The sequence below is a fragment of the Schistocerca gregaria genome, chromosome 2, assembly GCF_023897955.1.
Source record: "Schistocerca gregaria isolate iqSchGreg1 chromosome 2, iqSchGreg1.2, whole genome shotgun sequence".
Classification (NCBI taxonomy): Eukaryota; Metazoa; Arthropoda; class Insecta; order Orthoptera; family Acrididae; genus Schistocerca; species Schistocerca gregaria.
The window spans coordinates 301,971,606-301,991,075 of NC_064921.1; the positions used below are offsets into that span (position 1 = coordinate 301,971,606).

Below are 19,470 nucleotides of genomic sequence, written 5' to 3' on the forward strand. Positions count from 1 at the left end.
TCTGTATCTGGCAGCTCCTGGAGCTGTAGGGCTACAAGGATAGCTGTGTCATATCAGTGGCTCCTGAGTGATATCCTGATTGAGGGAATACTTTTGCAGTTGATGCCTGGCTCAGGAGACTCTCTCATAGCATACTGCTCAAGTGTAGCCTGAATGCTGGCCTAAATACTTCTGGGCACCTAGATCCTGCTGGCACTACTTTTGGTAAAGTTTCTTGCAGAGGAGGAAAGTTCCATGGGGCTAGTATCCTTTAACAGTGCTTGGGTTGCCACATGTGGCAGCGTAACACAGCCATATTGTGTCTGTCATCTGAAGAGCTGTCCCCTGCGAAGTCTGTGCCCACAAATTGTGTCTTGTGTTGCTGGCTGAGTAGGCACAAGACCTCAACACAGCAGTTCTTATTCAGCTCGTGTACTATTTATCATTTCGTTTCTTGTGACCGTGCATAACAGTAGTCAAATAAGAGTGCATATGAATGCAGTTCTATAATACGGCTAGAGTGCTAGGTTATCTTTTTGTTGCACATGGTATTAGCCGAATAATGTGACATACCATTTCCCTTAATCACATCAAATATTCCCCTTCATATCCATATTTATGTAAGGTAATCTTAGCGATATTTGGTTCTTATTGCCGATAATTTCTGCAGCGTGTTTACCTATTCATACAAAACAGAATATCATAGCATATGTAATTATGGAATGATCAGACAGCCCCCCTCCCCCCACTCAAAAAAGGGGGGAAAAACCTTAGATGTGACTTGAAACTCTGAGAAATGACTTCTAACTTCCTCAGTTGTTTGCGCACACAGATCTATAACTCAGGTGTGTTCACAGTGAGTAACTTGCATCATTATGCATCAAGACCTGTCCAATGGGTCGAAGATATTTTACTTAGTCCTCAATGATTACCCCAACACAGAAACTCATAAAAAAAACCATCATAATTATCAGCCTTCACTTTGAAAGATAATTTCATTAACGCATGTTTATTGTCTCCGGTTTCTCATTCTTTCCACAATTTCCATTCCCCTTAGTTTCATCTCCTTAACATTGTGTTATTGTACTATTTGGTGGTCATTCAATATTGAGATTTTTGTATCTCCTTTTTATGCTCCATCTCCAAACTTTCTCTTCTCCTTTAATCCATTCCCTACCCCCACCCCATCTTTAAACTTTCATTCAATCATTATCGTTTTCCCCTCGGTGACCACCTAACTCTCACATTTTCACCATTCCGTTCGGTAGACTATCCCCATCAGCTGTTAGTTAAAGTTGACTCAAAATAGTTTTACCTGCATATGCTAGCTTGTTCTGTCTCTAATATCTTTGAAAATATGGGTTATGGCCATTTTTGTGTGATAGAGTGCAGTCATACCTTTACAACCTTATGGCATCAAATATAGGTCATTTGACACAAAAAATCTAATGTTTGACATTATTACTATTATGAATTTGCTTGCTATGTTTAATTTGATATGGTTATCATCTATGTCAGGTGACATTAGTTTATTAAACAATTACAAATCAACTATAACACAGTTTAGTAAGTGCAATGGACTTTATTGCAACTATTACTGTATAACGAAAAGAAGAGGAAACACCAATACATAACTGGATAGCTGCACAAAATGAACTATTGAAAGAGTTAATTAAATCTGTTAAATAACAAATAATAAGCATTTGCTTTATTGGTATTTTCTTAACAACCAAAAATAAAAATGGCTCCCTTAACAAGCAACAATACAATGAAAACAACAGGGCACTTATTAATACTCAGGAGGCACAAATACACAATTAAATACTTTCTTTAAAAAAAACTGCGCAAAGAATGTAGCTTGTTAATAGAGTAGCAGTTTCACCATCATTCTACTGCTGAGAAGGATGGAAAATGGGGCCTTTGGAATGAATATCCAGTTATTTACAATACAACATGGTAATGAAGTTTTCTTACATATAGGTTGCAGTTATGCCAAACCACATGAAGACTCTTCAACTAAAGGCTCCTTAGAATTATCACGTCAAATATATTTATTAATTTCATAATAAAGATCATGCTTAGTTGCTACTGACATGATATTCATTGAGGAAAAAGGTGAGGATTTATTCTTATGGTCGACATTAGTTTCTAACGAAATATAAGGCTTCACATTCAAGTCTGAGACTATTCTATCTCTGGAATGGTCACATTTCTGACAAATCAGTAACATGGCACATGGAAGTAAGATTTATTTTATTAGTAAGCTGAAACAACAGTCCTTTGAACGTTCTAATGCAGCAGTTTCAAAAAGAATTACTTAGGGTCTTTGAATAGAAGAGGTAAATACTTAATAACTGAAATTTGTGAATGCTTTGATGACTGGAATGAATAAAAGCCAAAACATTTGTTACAGAACTCAAATACTTTGGGTATTGCTCTCAACCCCTTCTGCCACACATAAGAGCACAATATTATGTACACCAAATTTTCTTGAATAAAAACTGGAAACCATAATCACATGAATTTAAAAGTGACTAAGTAACTGCTGAAAACAAGTATGTTTCAGAAGAGGATGAGACGAAACTATATTTTGAATTCTGTTATGAATCCATTGCTTGATACGTATGACCACTGGACATTATAGAAAAATTTAAACCAACTTATGCCTTTGTATTGAAATCAGATTATAGCTGATACCCACTGTTTAATATTTTATTAATACTGTAACTCTAAAGGGATGGATGTATGTGACCTAGCAGTGCAGTATGTAGTAACAAAGTATTATCATCACTGATATGATTTTGATTACAATAATGTACACTATAGAATGTTTATTATTACCAGCCTATTAGCATATTCTGATGCAGTTCACTAAAAAGGTGGAATACTCATAAATTTAAGTGGTGTTTTCTATGCATCAGGTTACAATGGTATAGACAGGTCACAAGACCAAGAAATTAGATACCCTTGCACAAAATGTCAACACCATTAACAAAACTTTTATATTCCAAAGCTTAAAACAGTAATTGCATGTGATATTAGTTCACATTAACATCCTATAACAATTAATAAAACTCTTTATCTTTAAAATAAACACACATCAACATTCACACAACACCTAAATAAATGACTAGATAAAATATTAAACATTGATGAACAGCTGCATCTTTTGTTTTTAAAAGCTGAATAGTGCAGTGATACTGTAAATCAACAATGTAACTATACTTCTTCAGACAACTATATGAAAGGTTTCACACATACATGTTTGTGGCGAATATTTTACTTTAATACTGAGGCACTACTTTAGCTGAAAATAGAAAATCAAACTCTTGGTCATTATAGGTTAGATGGAAACAGACAATTGCTGAGCAAATGATCAACTATTTACAAAAATGGAAAGATACGTAACTGATCTTACATAAGGTTCTTCACAGAACAACCCAAATTTGCTTGCAGAGTATAAACACATAAGCATTCATCAATAGTAAACATAAGAAACAAATATTTTCATAACCCTCCCAACAACAAATTGCTATTAACCAAAGAAAACACGTACCTCTATCCATTCTTGGACATTTAAACTCACAAATGCATTGAATATAAAGTTTCTCTGGTGAGACATAAAATATACCCTTCGACTGTACATAAACTGAATTGTGACAATTTATATTTTTTTCTCATTACAATTTAAACTCAACAATACAAAACAGATAAGTCTAATAATTAAAAAACACATCAACACAATGAACAAAATATTGAAAAACAATGTTACAAAATTTCTTATTGCTATCACATAAAGGTGCACCAGAAACTATGGGTTTCTTACCTTACATCTATATAAATACTAGTATAAATGAGAAAAAGCTAGTCAAAGATTTGGAACTAACTGAAAGAAGGGTGTGCTCTAGATTATTCTTACATTTAAGCAAATAAAAGTGAGATTTAACAAGTAGAACTAGGCAGTAACAAAAATATGACTGCAAATGTCTGAGATTAATCATTAAATTAAAAAATGTACATGGCAATATTTACATAAACTTTTGTTATTATTAAGTTTACTGGTTGTTTCATCTCTCTAAATATAAAATTATATACAAGATATGAAAATTAAAGGTAGAGTAATTACACCACATAGTAGGAGCAATATTTTTCAGCGAACATTCTCCTTTACAGAGTACATTTACAACACCTTTTCCCTCTTCCTCCCTATCTTTCTCATACACACAAAGATATACATGAAATACTTGTGCCATATACAAGTTTTGATTTCAATACTGATATCAGGATTTCATGGCCAAAGAAAAGTGCAGTGTCACTATGACAACAGAGAAATAAAAACATACTAATAAACTAATTTACATTTATGAAAAGGTTCAGTCATGAAAACACAGTAAATGGCAATGGGATTATATACATAAAGTACACATATCTCAGCTACAAGTAATGCTATACACAACAGCTCAAATGTGATATCAGGTGTTAAAGAATATTGCCATTCCTTACATTCAATATTTATATGTAGGTACATACAATATGAAATTTATCAAACAACATTAGACACTGACAATATTATATAGCTTTACATAATGTGTTTATTTATCAGTTAATCTTCTGTGTAATTGTTCATCACCCACTCCAGATTCACCTCCTCTGACAACTGACACCATCCGCAACATAAGGACAGCCAGAACTTTGTCAAGAGGGTCCATAAATCCACGTTGCACCCATTTAGGTATTGTAGTACGAGCATGCGAGAAGCCCAGTTTCTGCAGAATGTAATCCACTCCGTATGGTTCTATGCTTTTACCCGCCCACGAAAGAAGCCTGAAACATTTTTAAATTACTTTATCTCCTTTCCAGTATTAGAACACAGAGGAAAAAATGTACATTGCTATTATAGTGTGCACCCAAAAATGATTTTTGTCTGATGCCGAAATTTTATTAGATTGTATGAAGTACTTCAGTAACATTCATATTACACTGGCATCTGTTGTAAAATATCACATTGATTAAAAAGAAAAATGTGACAGATTTCTTCCTCCTTTTAGAGTTGTAGGCTCAGAACCATGTAGTAGTAGTAGTAGTAGTAGTAGTAGTAGTAGTAGTTGTTGCCATCTTCAGTGTGGACTGATGCAGCTTTCTACACTGTCTAGATAATTAATATTATTAAATAAATACTTCCATCACAAAATGCTAGTTTGGATAATTTCACAACAGAGATCTTAACTTGCACTGTAATGAGCAAAATAAAATATGAGTGCTAATACGTACAGAGTCATGAGTGTGCAGACCACCAACCAATGGTTGCCAACTAATACTTTCTGTGCAGTCTGCCACACAGCATTAGAGAAACCAGGACTATACACTGAGACAGAGACACCAACTAGTGCCACATAATGTACGCATGCAAGAGCTCTGAAAACATCCAACTAGACTCTATCAACTAACCAGAAACAAACATAGAACATCACAAATGTGACAAATAAATAAAAAATAGTGAACAGAACTAATGAGAGTTAAAAACTTGGAAAGAAGCTGTTGAACACAACAATATTACTGACAATATTTTGCTCCCCTTTTACATTACTGGGTTACAGTGACATGATGCATATCATTACCTATTTATGTGTTGTTTAGCAGTAAAATATGCAACTATGCAACAGTTTTATTTAAGCTAATAACATATTTGTTACTGTTAACAGGTCTATTATCTGGTGTACAGCACTGCCTTTTCATGTCAAGCTTTATAATACTGAAAGAAAGAGTACGATATATGTAAAACTCCTATGCAAGGGAGAGAGTGCAGCAAAATCTTTTAGTTGATGGTCAGACAATAGGCTGTAGCAGAGAGCTTGAGCAGAGACATCATTCTTATTGCCACACTGAGCTTGCTGGTGTGACATGTATGGCAGAAAACAAAAACTTCCAGTAATCCTACTTGCCTCAATCTCTGCTAGCCCCTTGTCCCACACCCCACTGCACCCTGCCCCAGGACCCTAACTGCATTTATATTGTACTCTCGCTCTTCCCTGCAATCTACCCTTCATCCATTCTGTCTTCTCTGTCAACTCACTCCTCCACATCATCGCCATTGTACGCTACACTCACTCACTGTTGCCGATGCCCATGTCATGTCCCTATCCCACACACTTGCTGCCTCCCTCCCAGGCATTATCCACCTTTCCCAACCCTTCCTCTCACTTCTCACCACCTTTTCCCACCTTACCCTGTCCATCCAATACCACCTCTCATCCCAGCTGAGCTGGAGAACTGCAGCCCCTGCAATGTATGTTCAGCCAGCACTACATAGCTGAACTATGAGCTAAGTATAATAAGCTAAAATAAACGAAGTTACCATGTAATGGCAAATATATTTGACAAACAAAAAGTCAACATTTTTAAAATTATTTCAGAGATCTTCTCAGGTTTCTATTTACAAGTTGTACAATAAACAAGTTCTAATTTGAGGATAGGAAAGAACTACACATTGACTTCCAGAGCCAGTGTTCGTGATTTACCTGAAGAACACTATACCTGCTCTCCTACTGTAACAGTAACTTACTTTCATATAATGTCTGTATATGTAAGCTAACTAACTGTCCTCAATTTTCTTACACCTTTACTTTACACTGAAGCAGTTTTAAACAATTGACTAGCACTACACCTAACTAAGTAACTTTCAATGTTAAATACCTCACAGTGGGTTCCAAATGCCATGTCTTGCAGTGGTAATTTCTCCAGTCTTTTGTAAACATCTCTGCTGGATCAAATGCTTTGCGCTTTCTTTCTTCTTCACTGAAAGAACTGTTTGTTCGCCTCTCATGCTCTGGACTGTGTGCTCTAAGGCCACTCTGTAAAGAATTTCAGTTACATAAGGGAACTGCTAAACATATTTACAGCAATTGGGCAAAATATGATACGAACTGGTTATGTGTCCAGAATGCCAGGAAGTTTGGTGTTTGTATATTAATTATATAATGTATATTAATTATCAGGGAGACACCATCATTTCTTATTCACTAACAATTATAAACCTAATTATGGAGTAAAATTCAACAATTGTTAAGACAGATTAATTGTCAACTTTTAGCCCTACCCATATTTCACCTCTCCTGTCCTACACAGCACTGAAATGGAACTATTATAGTAGAAAATCCACTCTGGCAGCCACTGTCTGTTACTTGTTATGTAGATGACATATACAATTCACTGTGACACAGAACGTGTCAATATTTTACGACAGCAATCCAGAAAGTAAGTTCTCATCATGCTCAGAGATGTAAAAGTAGTGGGATCAGAATGTGATTGTGTGATAGTACAGAGGCGTATGAGTCGATACTATGGTGCTATTTTATAGCTGTGATATAGCAGTTGTTATTTCACAATGCTAAGAGAAAATAGCACCCTTAAAACTGTGAGTGTAGTGGAATCATCAGATTTCTGCACACTCAGAAACAAAATCAAGCATGGATCCACTGGCCTGACACTTTGACAGGCTATAAGGCCAGTGAGGTGTGTTAGGAGCACACTTATTTACTGCAAATATAAACAACCTGGTGAATAGTGTAAGCAGCAATCTGGGACTTTTTGCAGATGACACTTTAGTGTATGGGAAAGTGCCATCATTAGGTGACTGTAAGAGGATATACGATGACTTGGACAGAATTACTATTTTGTGTGATTACTGGTAGCTTGTGCTAATTGTGGAAAGAATCTAAGTTAATAGAGATGAGTAGTAAAAATAATCCTGTAATACTGCAAAGTGATGTAAAATAGAACAAGCACATGAGAGCAGTTGTAGGAAAGGCAAATGGTTGAACTCAGTTTGCTGGGGGAATTCTAGAACAGTGTAGATTATCTATAAAGCAGACAGTGTATGGAAAACGTAAGTGACTCTTTCAGGAATACTTTTCAAATATTTGAGATCCCACCATGTATGATTTAAGAAAGCCAAAAAGCAATTCAGAGGCAAGCTGATAAATTTGTTACCAGTAGATTCGACCAGCACGTAGGATTATCAAAATGCTCCTTTACCTCAAATGGGAATCCCTGGAGGGAAGGTGATGTTCTTCTCACAAAATGCCATTGAGAAAGTTTAAAGACCGGCATTTCTGACAGACTGCAGAACAATTCTACTGCCACAAGGTACCTACATGTAGATGTTGATGGTAATACAGACAATTAGCTGAAAGCCAAACCGAGCTGCACAGTCAAGACCATGGTGGCCAACAACTCCTCTTGGTGATCCAAAGTGTGAGGATGCAGTTTTTCAGGACCAACACTTGCCCACGCTCTCGTCAATTCTTCAAGATGTCTTGGTCATTGCTGAACAGAAACATTGTCTGATAGCATATTCATGACAAAGTGTATTCGAAATGAATACCAAGACAGTTTACAGATGAACATGAAACCAACTGTCTGGCCACAGCACTGACACTTCTCCAGCAGGAGGAAGAGAAGCGTAACAAGTTTCTCACTCGTAGTGTCACTAGTAATGAAACATAGGTTTCACATGTCGCACTGCAAACAAATTAACAATCAATATAGTGTTCATAGTTGTTCATCTGTTAAGATCAATTTCATTTATATACATACTGTAAATGGTGATTAGTACTGTCAGACACTGTGAAATCTGCAAAGGGCATTCTAAAACAGTTCTGATAAAATGCTGAGTGGAGTCATTTTTACATGTCACCCTCAAGATATTTTTATACAAGTAATGTGTCATGTATGTATATAATTTGGTTGAAATAGCTCCAGGTGTCCACAAGTTATGGTTGTATGTCGTACCTTGTAACCATCATCCTCAACCATAGGGTTACATGGAATGTCTAGAACTCACAGTATTTATTTTTTTTCTGATTAGCAAGTGATATGTGGCCCAAATATGGAAGAAACTGCTTCAGGCATTACACTGATATGCTGACATGTCACTGTCTTTCCAATGGCCCTAGCATCCCAGAAAACTATGGATTCATCACTAATATCAGTCATTATTGAATATTTTTAAATGTCATGGGTTCTAGAGGGGTGGTAGGGCTATGGTCATACTAATTCAGAAATCTTTGTGGGAGCACACACAGCTCAGCAATGTTTCATCGTAATAGATGAATGGTACAGGAACACATAGAAGATGAACAATAACTATATCAATAAATAAATAAGTATTCATTCTGATATATTATATTGATGGTTTTGCTTTTTTTATTGACTGCCAGAACTTACTTTCTATATGACCCTTATACAAAGTCAACGCACAATACATCTAAAAGTACTCTGCTAATCTTGTTCAATAATTCAATATTTATGACTTGCGTAAAACGTATTCAGAAAAGTATAGACTCAGTACTTCAGTATAATTTCTATGAGAAAACTTCATTAAATTGAACTGCTGAGGCAGTGATACGCAAATTGTCATAAAAACTCGCTACCTCTTTATCTTCATTAGGTTTTAGCAGTGAGATAAACATAACGTTACAGAATGACATGTCACACAGTCTTTGAAACTACAAAAATTTGTCAATTTCTTGAAATGAATCAATAAAGGACATGTATAAAATCCAAACAAAAAAGTACTTTTTGTTGCTTTAAAGGGATTACTTGAAATTCTTTTGCTTTACAATTGTGTTATTTTCATGTGATGTTTGTTTCCTAATTCTGATATGTTCTGTTATTGAATTCTTTTTTACTTAAATCATAGAGGATGTTGTAGAACTTGTAGCAATTAATTACAAGTGGGGAGAAGAGATCATTATTGATCTATACAGACCTCTCGGTGCTAGCCTAGATATTGTCTTTGAAATTTTTAATGACCTGCTTGTTGAAGTGACAGTAAAAATTGTAATATCAATGTCTAGCTTAACAGAATACAAACTGGAGCTATAAACACTGAATTGGTGTCTGCCAACTCCGGCTTTTTTAACTAACAGTAATATTAGGTCAGTTTAACTTTCCTGATAAATGAGCCCGCTAGAATTCAATAGCAAAAAACCATGCATTGACATCATCATGACTTAACATGTCTCACTATACATATGATGCAACCTCTTCTAAAGTTTGCGCTTTCTGAACACCATGTTGATGACAATCATCATGTCGGTAATAAAAACCAACAAAAGAGCCACAACTGATGACAGTTATGTCAATTTCAGCAGTATGTTAAAAAGCTTACAACAGTGTGTAAAGAACTGCATTAGTATCACTGAATTTTTATTATTGCTTCAATGTCTCATCCCTAGAAATGACCTTGCCAGTAAATGACTGGAAAAAAATTAATTGGATAAATCATGAAGTTAAATGTAGAATTAATAAACTATCATGGTTATTACAAAGAAATGTATGTGATACAAAGAAAGACCAAAAGCAGTGAGCACAGGGATAAACACAAACAATATAAGTACTAGTTTTTCAAGCACGTCAAAAGATTGAAATCCGAAAAGATTAACTCGAAAATATAAAACTCGGATTGTATCTCCAAGACCTGCTGGTCAATAGTAAATGAAACAAGACACAACAAAACAAAACAAAAAGGTAACATCAACATACAGATATCTAATAACAATATTGATGTCACCAATCCTCATGGGATCAGTAACATTTTAAATGACTGTTTCACAGATATCACAGAATCTGACTTTTGTACCACAGATAAAGTACCTGTTGGAAGTCTTACCGAGGATAATTCTGAACCTAATCAACTCCATGAACTTGAAATCAAGGATATTTTGCAGCTCATCAGGGAAAGTAAACACAAAAAATCCACTGGCTGGAATGAAATTTCTCCATTTCTACTTAAAAAGTGTGAAAATAATCTAGCACAGCATTTCATGTCTCTAATAAATAGTGTCTTAAAAGAAGGAGTGTTCCTTGACATATTAAATTTAGTTAAACCTCTCTACAAAAAAGGTGATAAACAACTAGTAGAAAATTACACACCACTCACTTTAACTCCCACTTTTTAGCAAGTTAATTGAAAAAATAGTTCTGAAATATATGTTAGAGCATTGTAATAAGCACAACATACTTGGAGATTTTCAGCATGGTTTCAAAAATGGTCATAGCAGCATGACTGCAACATTTCAATTTATGCTGAAAGCTCTTGACAAAACTGATGAAGGCATGCAAGTAGCTGGAGTTTTCCTAGATTTATCAAAGGCTTTTGATAGGGTTGATCATAAGGTACTTCTGTCAAAACTGGCCAGAGATGGCATAAGTGGAAAACTATTGCACCTCATCACATCATATTTAAAAAACAGAAGACAGTGTACCTCAATCTCACACAATAATGGAGAAACAATAAAAAGTTATAGATCAAGGGTCAGGAATATTAAATTTGGTATGCCTAAGGGATCAATAATTGGTCCTTTCCTTTTTATATGTTATGTTAATGACTTCCCAAAGATCATATAAAATAATACCTTCATTACAATGTATGTAGATGACACTTCAGGCCTTTGTTGGGAGAAACGATATTCTAAATCTCGGCATAGAGGTACAAATTTTTATAGATATTGCAAAGGAAAAGTTTGAAAATGACACTCTAAAAGTCAACTTACAAAAAACAAATATAATCCCCTTCAATGTTGGTGATTTGCAAACTTGTATTGATTCTCAAGATAGTAATTTTTTAAGGGAAATTTGCAATGAGTGTAAATTGCTAGGTATATGCAAAGATAGCAAACTACTATCAACACAACAAATTGAGAATGTATGTGCAAGGCTATCATCTCACCTATATGTTTTAAGAAGAACAGCTCCACATGTCTATACCCAAACAATGAGGTTGATGTATTTTGGTTTAATAATCCACTTCTAGCATATGGTCTATTATTGTGGGGTGGGGCTTCCAAAACTCATGTAGAGTGAGTATTTAAAACTCCAGAAAAGAGCCTTGAGAATATTAGGCAAAAAAGTTACTAGAACATCTTGTAAGGGATTGTTTACAGATTTTAAAATTCTGATTATCTATTCTATGTATATGTTTGAAACAATAGCATTAACTGAAGAAGATAAGAAATATACATGTCGTAATGCAGAAATTCATGATCACAATGCTAGACAAGTACAAAATTACCATATGATAAACAGAAGACTGAAAAAAAAGCAAACGGTCCATATATTAATGGAGCAAAATACTTCAACGCACTGCCAAATGAATTGAAGGTAATAACTGGAGAGACATTCAAAAAACATCTAAAATCGTGGCTCATTGAGCAATGCTTCTATAGCCTCTGTAGAAACTAAAATCTAAAGTATTATTACGTCAAATAATTTGGAGTACATTCTTAAGTTCCTATTATAAAGTAAATTTAGATTGTATACTATTGTATTGTACTACCGATTGCTATGCATTTAATTACATGTTTCACACAAATAAATTACAAATTTTACTGTTAGAAAATATATATATATATAGAGTCACAATTTAAGAATTTTGAATAACAAAGGCACAGCTGTTTATGAAGTTATAAGTACCTTTAGAAATTGTAAGGACAAAATAAATCAGTGATTAACCATCAGTATCACCAAATGGCAAAATCAGACTGCAACTGTTTTTAATGAGTACCTTTTTTCTGAGGGAAAATCCATCAGTAACCACTTCAACAAAGCATATACTTGGCCTTAACTGACAGCAAGGAAATTAAATACATAGCCAGATCACTAAAAGATTTGAAATCAGCAGACTAGTTGTCTGTTGGAAGATTAGAAAGGTGCATAGACAACATATCTGATGCCATTGCCCCGTAACTGCATCACAAGTAATCTCAGTTTGTGAGTAATGTGATAAATCTATTGACTGAAACCTAGTGATTGAAAACTATCAACCCTTCTCATCATTACCTGCATTTTCTGCAATAATTTGTTTACATTAGACTAATGACATTTTGAGTCAACACAATCTAATATCCGAGAATCAGAATGACTTTATGAAAATCAAGTCAACTTCACTAACTGCAGCACAGTTAACAGATGAAATAATAAGGGTGGTAGGGAACAATATGTTACTGGAATGTTCCTCGAATAAACATCTGATTGTATTGAGATTGCCATATTACTTGATTACCTATGGAACCTGGGCATTAGAGGAACTGACAACAAGTTGACAAAATCATGGTCAAGCAAAAAGAAATAATTTGAGTTGCTTAAGGCAAATTCCAAAATTACTACTTTCAAATACGAGTGCCTCAAGGCTCAATGTTGGGACCACTTCTCTCCTTGATTAGTGCTAATGATATAAATTACTGTACTTAAAAAAATGCAGATGATACACCATTATATGGAAAAACAAAGCCTAAGAAAGTCTAGAGCAGGCTGTTCCAACACTACAATAAAGAGTGTTGGCAATTCTGGGAATCTCTCAGCTTTTTCGCAGGCAGGTACAGATAGTATAGGCTACCAGCCAGGTGGCATTATTGGAAGCATTCTGTAAATGCTCAAAGGACTTGACCAACCCTACATGCATGCATTTGGTTAGTATAGAACCGCTGTATAGGCTCCAGCTTGGCTTTATGACAGCCTGCACCAGAGCCCTTTGGCCACCACTACCTACGTGAGCCCATGCATGCCCAGCTGAGCACCAGAAGGCGCGCAAGTCTAGAGGTACTGTGCCACAGTATTACCAATAAAACAGTCAACTATTTCAGTGAAGTATAGGATGAAACAACATAAAGGAACCTAAATACATTACTAACACTGCAGAAAAAAGCTGTCAGAATTATTCTTGGTGCTAAACGACCCATGGCATAACTTGTTCCCAGAATTTGATGTGTTCACCATTATTAGTAAAGATGATGTGACTTAACAAACAAAAGCACTGGCAGGTCGATAGACACACAAACATACACACAAAATTCGAGCTTTCGCACCCGGCGGTTGCTTTGGTAGGAAAGAGGGAAGGAGAGGGAAAGATGAAAGGATGTGGGTTTTAAGGGAGAGGGTAAGGAGTCATTCCAATACCGGGGGCGGAAAGACTTACCGTAGGGGGAAAAAAGGATAGGTATACACTCGCACACACACACATATCCATCCACACATATACAGACACAAGCAGACATATTTAATGGGAAAGAGTTTGGGCAGAGATGTCAGTCGAGGCGGAAGTGTAGAGGCAAAGATGATGTTGAATGACAGGTGAGGTATGAGTGGCGGCAACTTGAAATTAGCGGAGATTGAGGCCTGGTGGACAATGGGAAGAGAGGATTATTGAAGGGCAAGTTCCCATCTGCGGAGTTCGGATAGGTTGGAGTTAGTGGGAAGTATCCAGATAACCTGGACGGTGTAACACTGGGCCAAGATGTGCTGGCCGTGCACCAAGGCATGTTTAGCCACAGGGTGATCCTCATTACCAACAAACACTGTCTGCCTGTGTCCATTCATGCGAATGGACAGTTTGTTGCTGGTCATTCTCACATAGAAAGCGTCACAGTGTAGGCAGGTCAGTTGGTAAATCACGTGGGTGCTTTCACACATGGACTTAGGTTGGTGAACAACAATGGGTGCAAAGGTTAGGTAGTTGTGTTGTCTCCAAAACACGTTAACAGGTGGGAAAATTTCGAAAAAAAATGTGTGCAAATGTATTCAAAGGACTGGTTATGTACAGGCAGATTATGAAAATGAGGCTAACAAACCTCAGCACAGGATCAACATAGCTCATCTCAAACCACATCCCTACAATGACCCCATTAAATTTTATTTACATTCCCTCCGCAAACATGCCTTCACCCTAGCCAGATTACGCTTCCATATTTTATTTACTCAGGCTTGTCTGACATTTGGCATTACCCCCAAAGGTCACACACTTAAAGTTCCCATCTCTGGCTGCAATCCTTCTTTCCATCAGTCCTTATACCAGTTCCAAACTGCACAGTCCATAGCCCTCACCCACCTAATCCTTCACCTACACATCGACTCGGCCAATGAACACACCCATCAATCCTATCCCAAATAAAAGTCCTCAATCTTTCCCCTCCCACATCCACACCAGCTGTTCATAGCATCCTCCTAGAGGCCAACTGCAAATTAGAACAGCATGCCACCCTCCACCTCAAAAAACTATCCAATCTCCTGGTTTCCCACCTCCGGAAAGGCAACTCACTCACCCTCCACAACCTTTCCAACAAACCTCAACCTCCTCTCATTGCACACAGACCCAGACTCTCCCATCTACTCAATCTCCCACTTGTATTATTCTAGGGATTGTATTGATTATTTGATGGTGAATGCAGATTATCTTTTTCTGTACGCTTGTGTTTCCTCCACATTTACCAACATCTCTTGAGGCAGACAGGTGTGGTTTATACACTGAAGAGCCAAAGAAACTGATACACCTGCCTAATATCAAGTAGGGCTACTGCAAGTAGACAGAAGAGCTTCAACAAGACTTGGCATGAACTCGACTAATGTTTGAAGTAGTGATGGAGGGAATTGACACCGTGAATCCTCCAGGGCCGTCCATAAATCCATACGAGTACGAGGGAATGGAGATCTCTTCTGAACATCACATTGCAAGGCATTCCAGATATGCTCAATAACCTACATATCTGGGGAGTTTAGCGGCCAGCATAAAAGTTTAAACTCAGAAGAGTGTTCTTGGAGACCCTCTGTAGCAATTCTGGATGTGTGAGATGTCGCACTGTCCTGCTGGAATTGCCCAAGTCTGTCAGAATTTGCATTGGACATGAATGGATGCAGGTGGACACAATGCTTATATATGCATCAGACATCAGAGTCGTAGCTAGACATTTCAGGGGTCCAATAACACTTCAACTGCACACACCCCACTTCATTAGGGAGTTATCACCTGCTTGAACAGTTCCCAGCTGACATGCAGGGTCCATGGATTCATGAGATTGTCTCCATATCTGTATATGTCCATCCACTTGGTACAATTTGAAATTAGACTCGCCTGAGCAGGCAATATGTTTCCAGTCATCAACAACCCAGTGTCGGTGTTGATGAGGCCAGGCAAGGTGTAGCTTTGTGTCGTGCAGTCCTCAAGAGTACACAAGTGGGCCTCTGGCTCCAGAAGCCAATATCAATAATGTTTCGTTGAATGGTTTGCACGCTGACAATTGTAGATGGAGCAGCATTGAAATCTGAAGCACTTTGCCGTAACAATGCACTTCTGTCATGGTGAATGATTCTCTTCAGCTATCTCGGAGATGCTGTGTTCCACCACTCGTGTGCTGACTGCTGTAACACCACATTCAAACTCACTGAAATCTTGATAACCTGTCATTGTAGCAGCAGTACATGATCTAACAATTGTGGCAGGCACTTGTTGTCTTATACAGATGGTGCTGACCACAGTGACATATTCTGCCTGTTCACATATCTCTGTATTTGAATGTGCATGCCTGTACCAGTTTCATTGGCACTTCAGTGTACATAAGAAGTTGTGGAATTTTACACAATATTATCACATGGTAGCACAAGAATTCTGACTTATCCACAAGTTGACTTATCTAGTGTGTAATTTTATACTTGTAATTTTGGAAATAAAACTTAACAAATCTTTAAAAAAGGTCAATAAAAATACAAAATGAAATAAAAACCTAAATGTAAATAATTATAAATAAGGTTGGGATCTAAATTAAGCAAATCTCAGTTTTTTAATTTGTGTACTTACGTGGTATTTGGTATTATAAAATCTAATATATAAATCCTATTTGCAGTGAAAAACCGCATAAATAAAAAATTTACTCACCACTTTCTCCTTCTCTTTCATGTATGATGTGATGAGATCATGGAGAAAAAAGAAAGCATCTGCATCCACAGTAACAAAAATGTGATCTTCAAACTCAGTAATGAAACTGCATTCGACTAATGGCTTTTGTCCTGCACAGAAATTTGCAAACACTAGATACACATATCTGAGGCTTTCCCGGCATATATGATGGTTCCAAGGTTGTCGGGTGTACTGCCGGATGCAATCATGGAAGGTCCATGACTAAACAACCGTTCTGCCATCACTGGGTGGGCCTTCAATGATTGCATCCCGCACCATACCCGAGAACCTTGGAATCATTACACCACAAATAAAACTTAGTAATTCCTGACATTATCATCTTTATGCAATTTGTTAACTTCTTTTGCAAAAATCTTGATTTACATATGACAATTAATTTATTATGACTATTATTCATGTTGCTTTCTACACAAATGCACGTCACTGCATGATTATTATTACTGGTACATCCAGTTGAGCTCGACCTGGATTAAATACATGCATGGGAGGATGAGAGGTTATATTAAAAGCACAGATTTTTTTTAAAATTTTTATTCAAATACTGTGAAGTCGACTATGAGTCACATTCGTTTTTTATTTAGGATTGTTTCTTCATTTATGTACTATGTTAAACACTCCAATTTTTTACTAGAGTAACAGATTTCACCTCTGTATTTTTGCTTTCTTCAAACAGTGTTATTTTTAATATTATGTTGTAAACAAGATTTTCTAGTGCAATTTCTTTATTTTGCTTCTTTACAGATCTGAAGGTGATTGGTACTTACAATCGAAACCACCTAGTTACTGTATTTTAACTGTCTTATGTAAATGCGACCTAGGTTTTAAGGTATTTTTATATTTAATTTTTGCTGCATGTAAGATTTACTTTTTAACATTGAATCATTATTACAATGCTCACTTTTATTTATTTCAAATATTGCGAGGACACAGCTACATGTTTACAATTACTTTAAAATGAGAACAAAGTAGATATGGGCTATTTTTTTAATATTCTGTTGTTAGTTCCTTATTATTGTATTACAGAGAAAATGTGTGCTTAAGAATAATTTGATTGCATGGTGCCCACTTATTACATATTTCTGATAGCTGATGGAAAGTTTATTGATGTAAGATGAACAGCAGGTTTGCAAAAACCATAATGAATGATAATCTGAAGAAATATCTACGGTGCTGGATAAAAATGCAATTAACATTTGTCATCTCTGATAATTATACAAGAATATACAACAAAAATTCAGATTTAATGTTGAACACAGGTAAAACAAAAAGTCTGACAGTATAATAAAAAATAATGATTAAAAATTCAGTATAAACATCTGACTGCATCAGCAGCAATGTGATGAGTTCATAGTGTGCAGTAGATCAGAGGATGCGTAACTACACCAATGTTGTACAAATAAATTAAAAAATGCATTTTAAGCATTTGATTACATTAATGTAACTATTATAATTACACAGAACTTTGGATTTACATTATTTCTTGGTACAGCGGTATGTTTACACCTTAAAAGCTACAGAACACTGAGCAATAATGAAAAATGGAACAATTGCTGCACATCTACTTACGAGATAATTTTTGACGGAAAATTTTTCTCCCAAAAACCCAATTTAGATGTAATTATGTTACTTAGAATCTCATGTTTACAGATGATGTCATTAATATTTGCTCAAGAAACAAATAAGACTGAATTGTAAATTATGTTCCCCCATGACACCCAAAGTTTCAGGTAACATAAACAATCACCCATTAAGTGATAGGTGAACTTCACATTTATGACTAAACATTGTCCAAGCTCAACATAACATAATAAGTTATGTTGGTTACTAGATTATAGCTTTTCTATGCATTTATTTGAAAGTGAAAATATTGTTAAAAGAAACGTGCTGGAAACTTTTGAAAAAATAAAACATTACTTTTCAAATGCTCAAGTAACATTCTAACAAAGAAGAGTGAAAGTAACATTTACCTGAAAGATCTGGTGTCCTTGCTGACTGGAGGTGCTCAGTCTTGAGATGAAGTTGCATTGATGGCAAAGCAAAAATCACCTCCCTCGTATGATTATGATCCTGTAGTTTGCTGCTGCTGGTACTACGTGCTCTTTGCTGCTCAGTTGCTTCTTTCTCACGCTCCAAACTTGGAAATCGATCCACAGCTACAACATTGTAAGAAGCAATACAAATATCAAGGTAAAAGAAAAGCCTGTATTTGTAAACCAATTCTTATGGATGATGTGGAATACTGTTAAGAGAACAAATGCATTAGTTAAATGTGAGCAAAATATTAAAAATATGTACTCGATAATGTCAACCAACACTATCATTTGATCATAACCAACACACTCAATGAAGGGAATTAAAAGATATAAACAGATGTAAAAAGCAATAACCCATTCACTGACCTACAAATATCAAGCATATTTCCTTCATGTTTATGTATTTTCCTTTAGTACCTCTCTTGTATGTTTTACAATGCGTATATCTATACTTGTTCCCCAAAAGCCAGAAGAACATGTACGATGAAAGGTGACTTTTCCTATTATTTCTTGTCCCACTCTCTCTCCATACCATTATGCTACTTAGCAATGATTATTAATTGTGCACTTCTGTTCATGCTCTAATCTTATCATCTACAAAATGTTCTCTCTGCACCTTCTCACATGTTCAAATCTTGACTATTGCTTAAGGCATGTGTTCAAGGATGCCCATACAATAATTTGTAGGGTGGGTGGGTGGGTGAATCTGGG

The 19,470-nt window shown here is 36.0% G+C and overlaps 1 protein-coding gene across 12 annotated transcripts in view; it reads right to left on the reverse strand.

Moving 5' to 3' along the window:
• Positions 1 to 1,651: 1,651 nt before the first annotated feature.
• Positions 1,652 to 19,470, reverse strand: part of LOC126336925 (transmembrane protein KIAA1109 homolog) — a 468,521-nt gene continuing 450,702 nt past the window's right edge. For all 12 annotated transcript variants that reach the window (XM_050001082.1, XM_050001080.1, XM_050001090.1 and 9 more), the window contains 4 exons: positions 18,694 to 18,879; positions 16,685 to 16,815; positions 6,673 to 6,830; positions 1,652 to 4,803 (listed from right to left, as the gene is read on the reverse strand). In XM_050001082.1, coding sequence (XP_049857039.1) covers positions 4,572 to 4,803; positions 6,673 to 6,830; positions 16,685 to 16,815; positions 18,694 to 18,879 — 707 coding nt within the window. In that variant the 3' untranslated portion in view covers positions 1,652 to 4,571. The remainder of the gene's footprint in view (positions 4,804 to 6,672; positions 6,831 to 16,684; positions 16,816 to 18,693; positions 18,880 to 19,470) is intronic.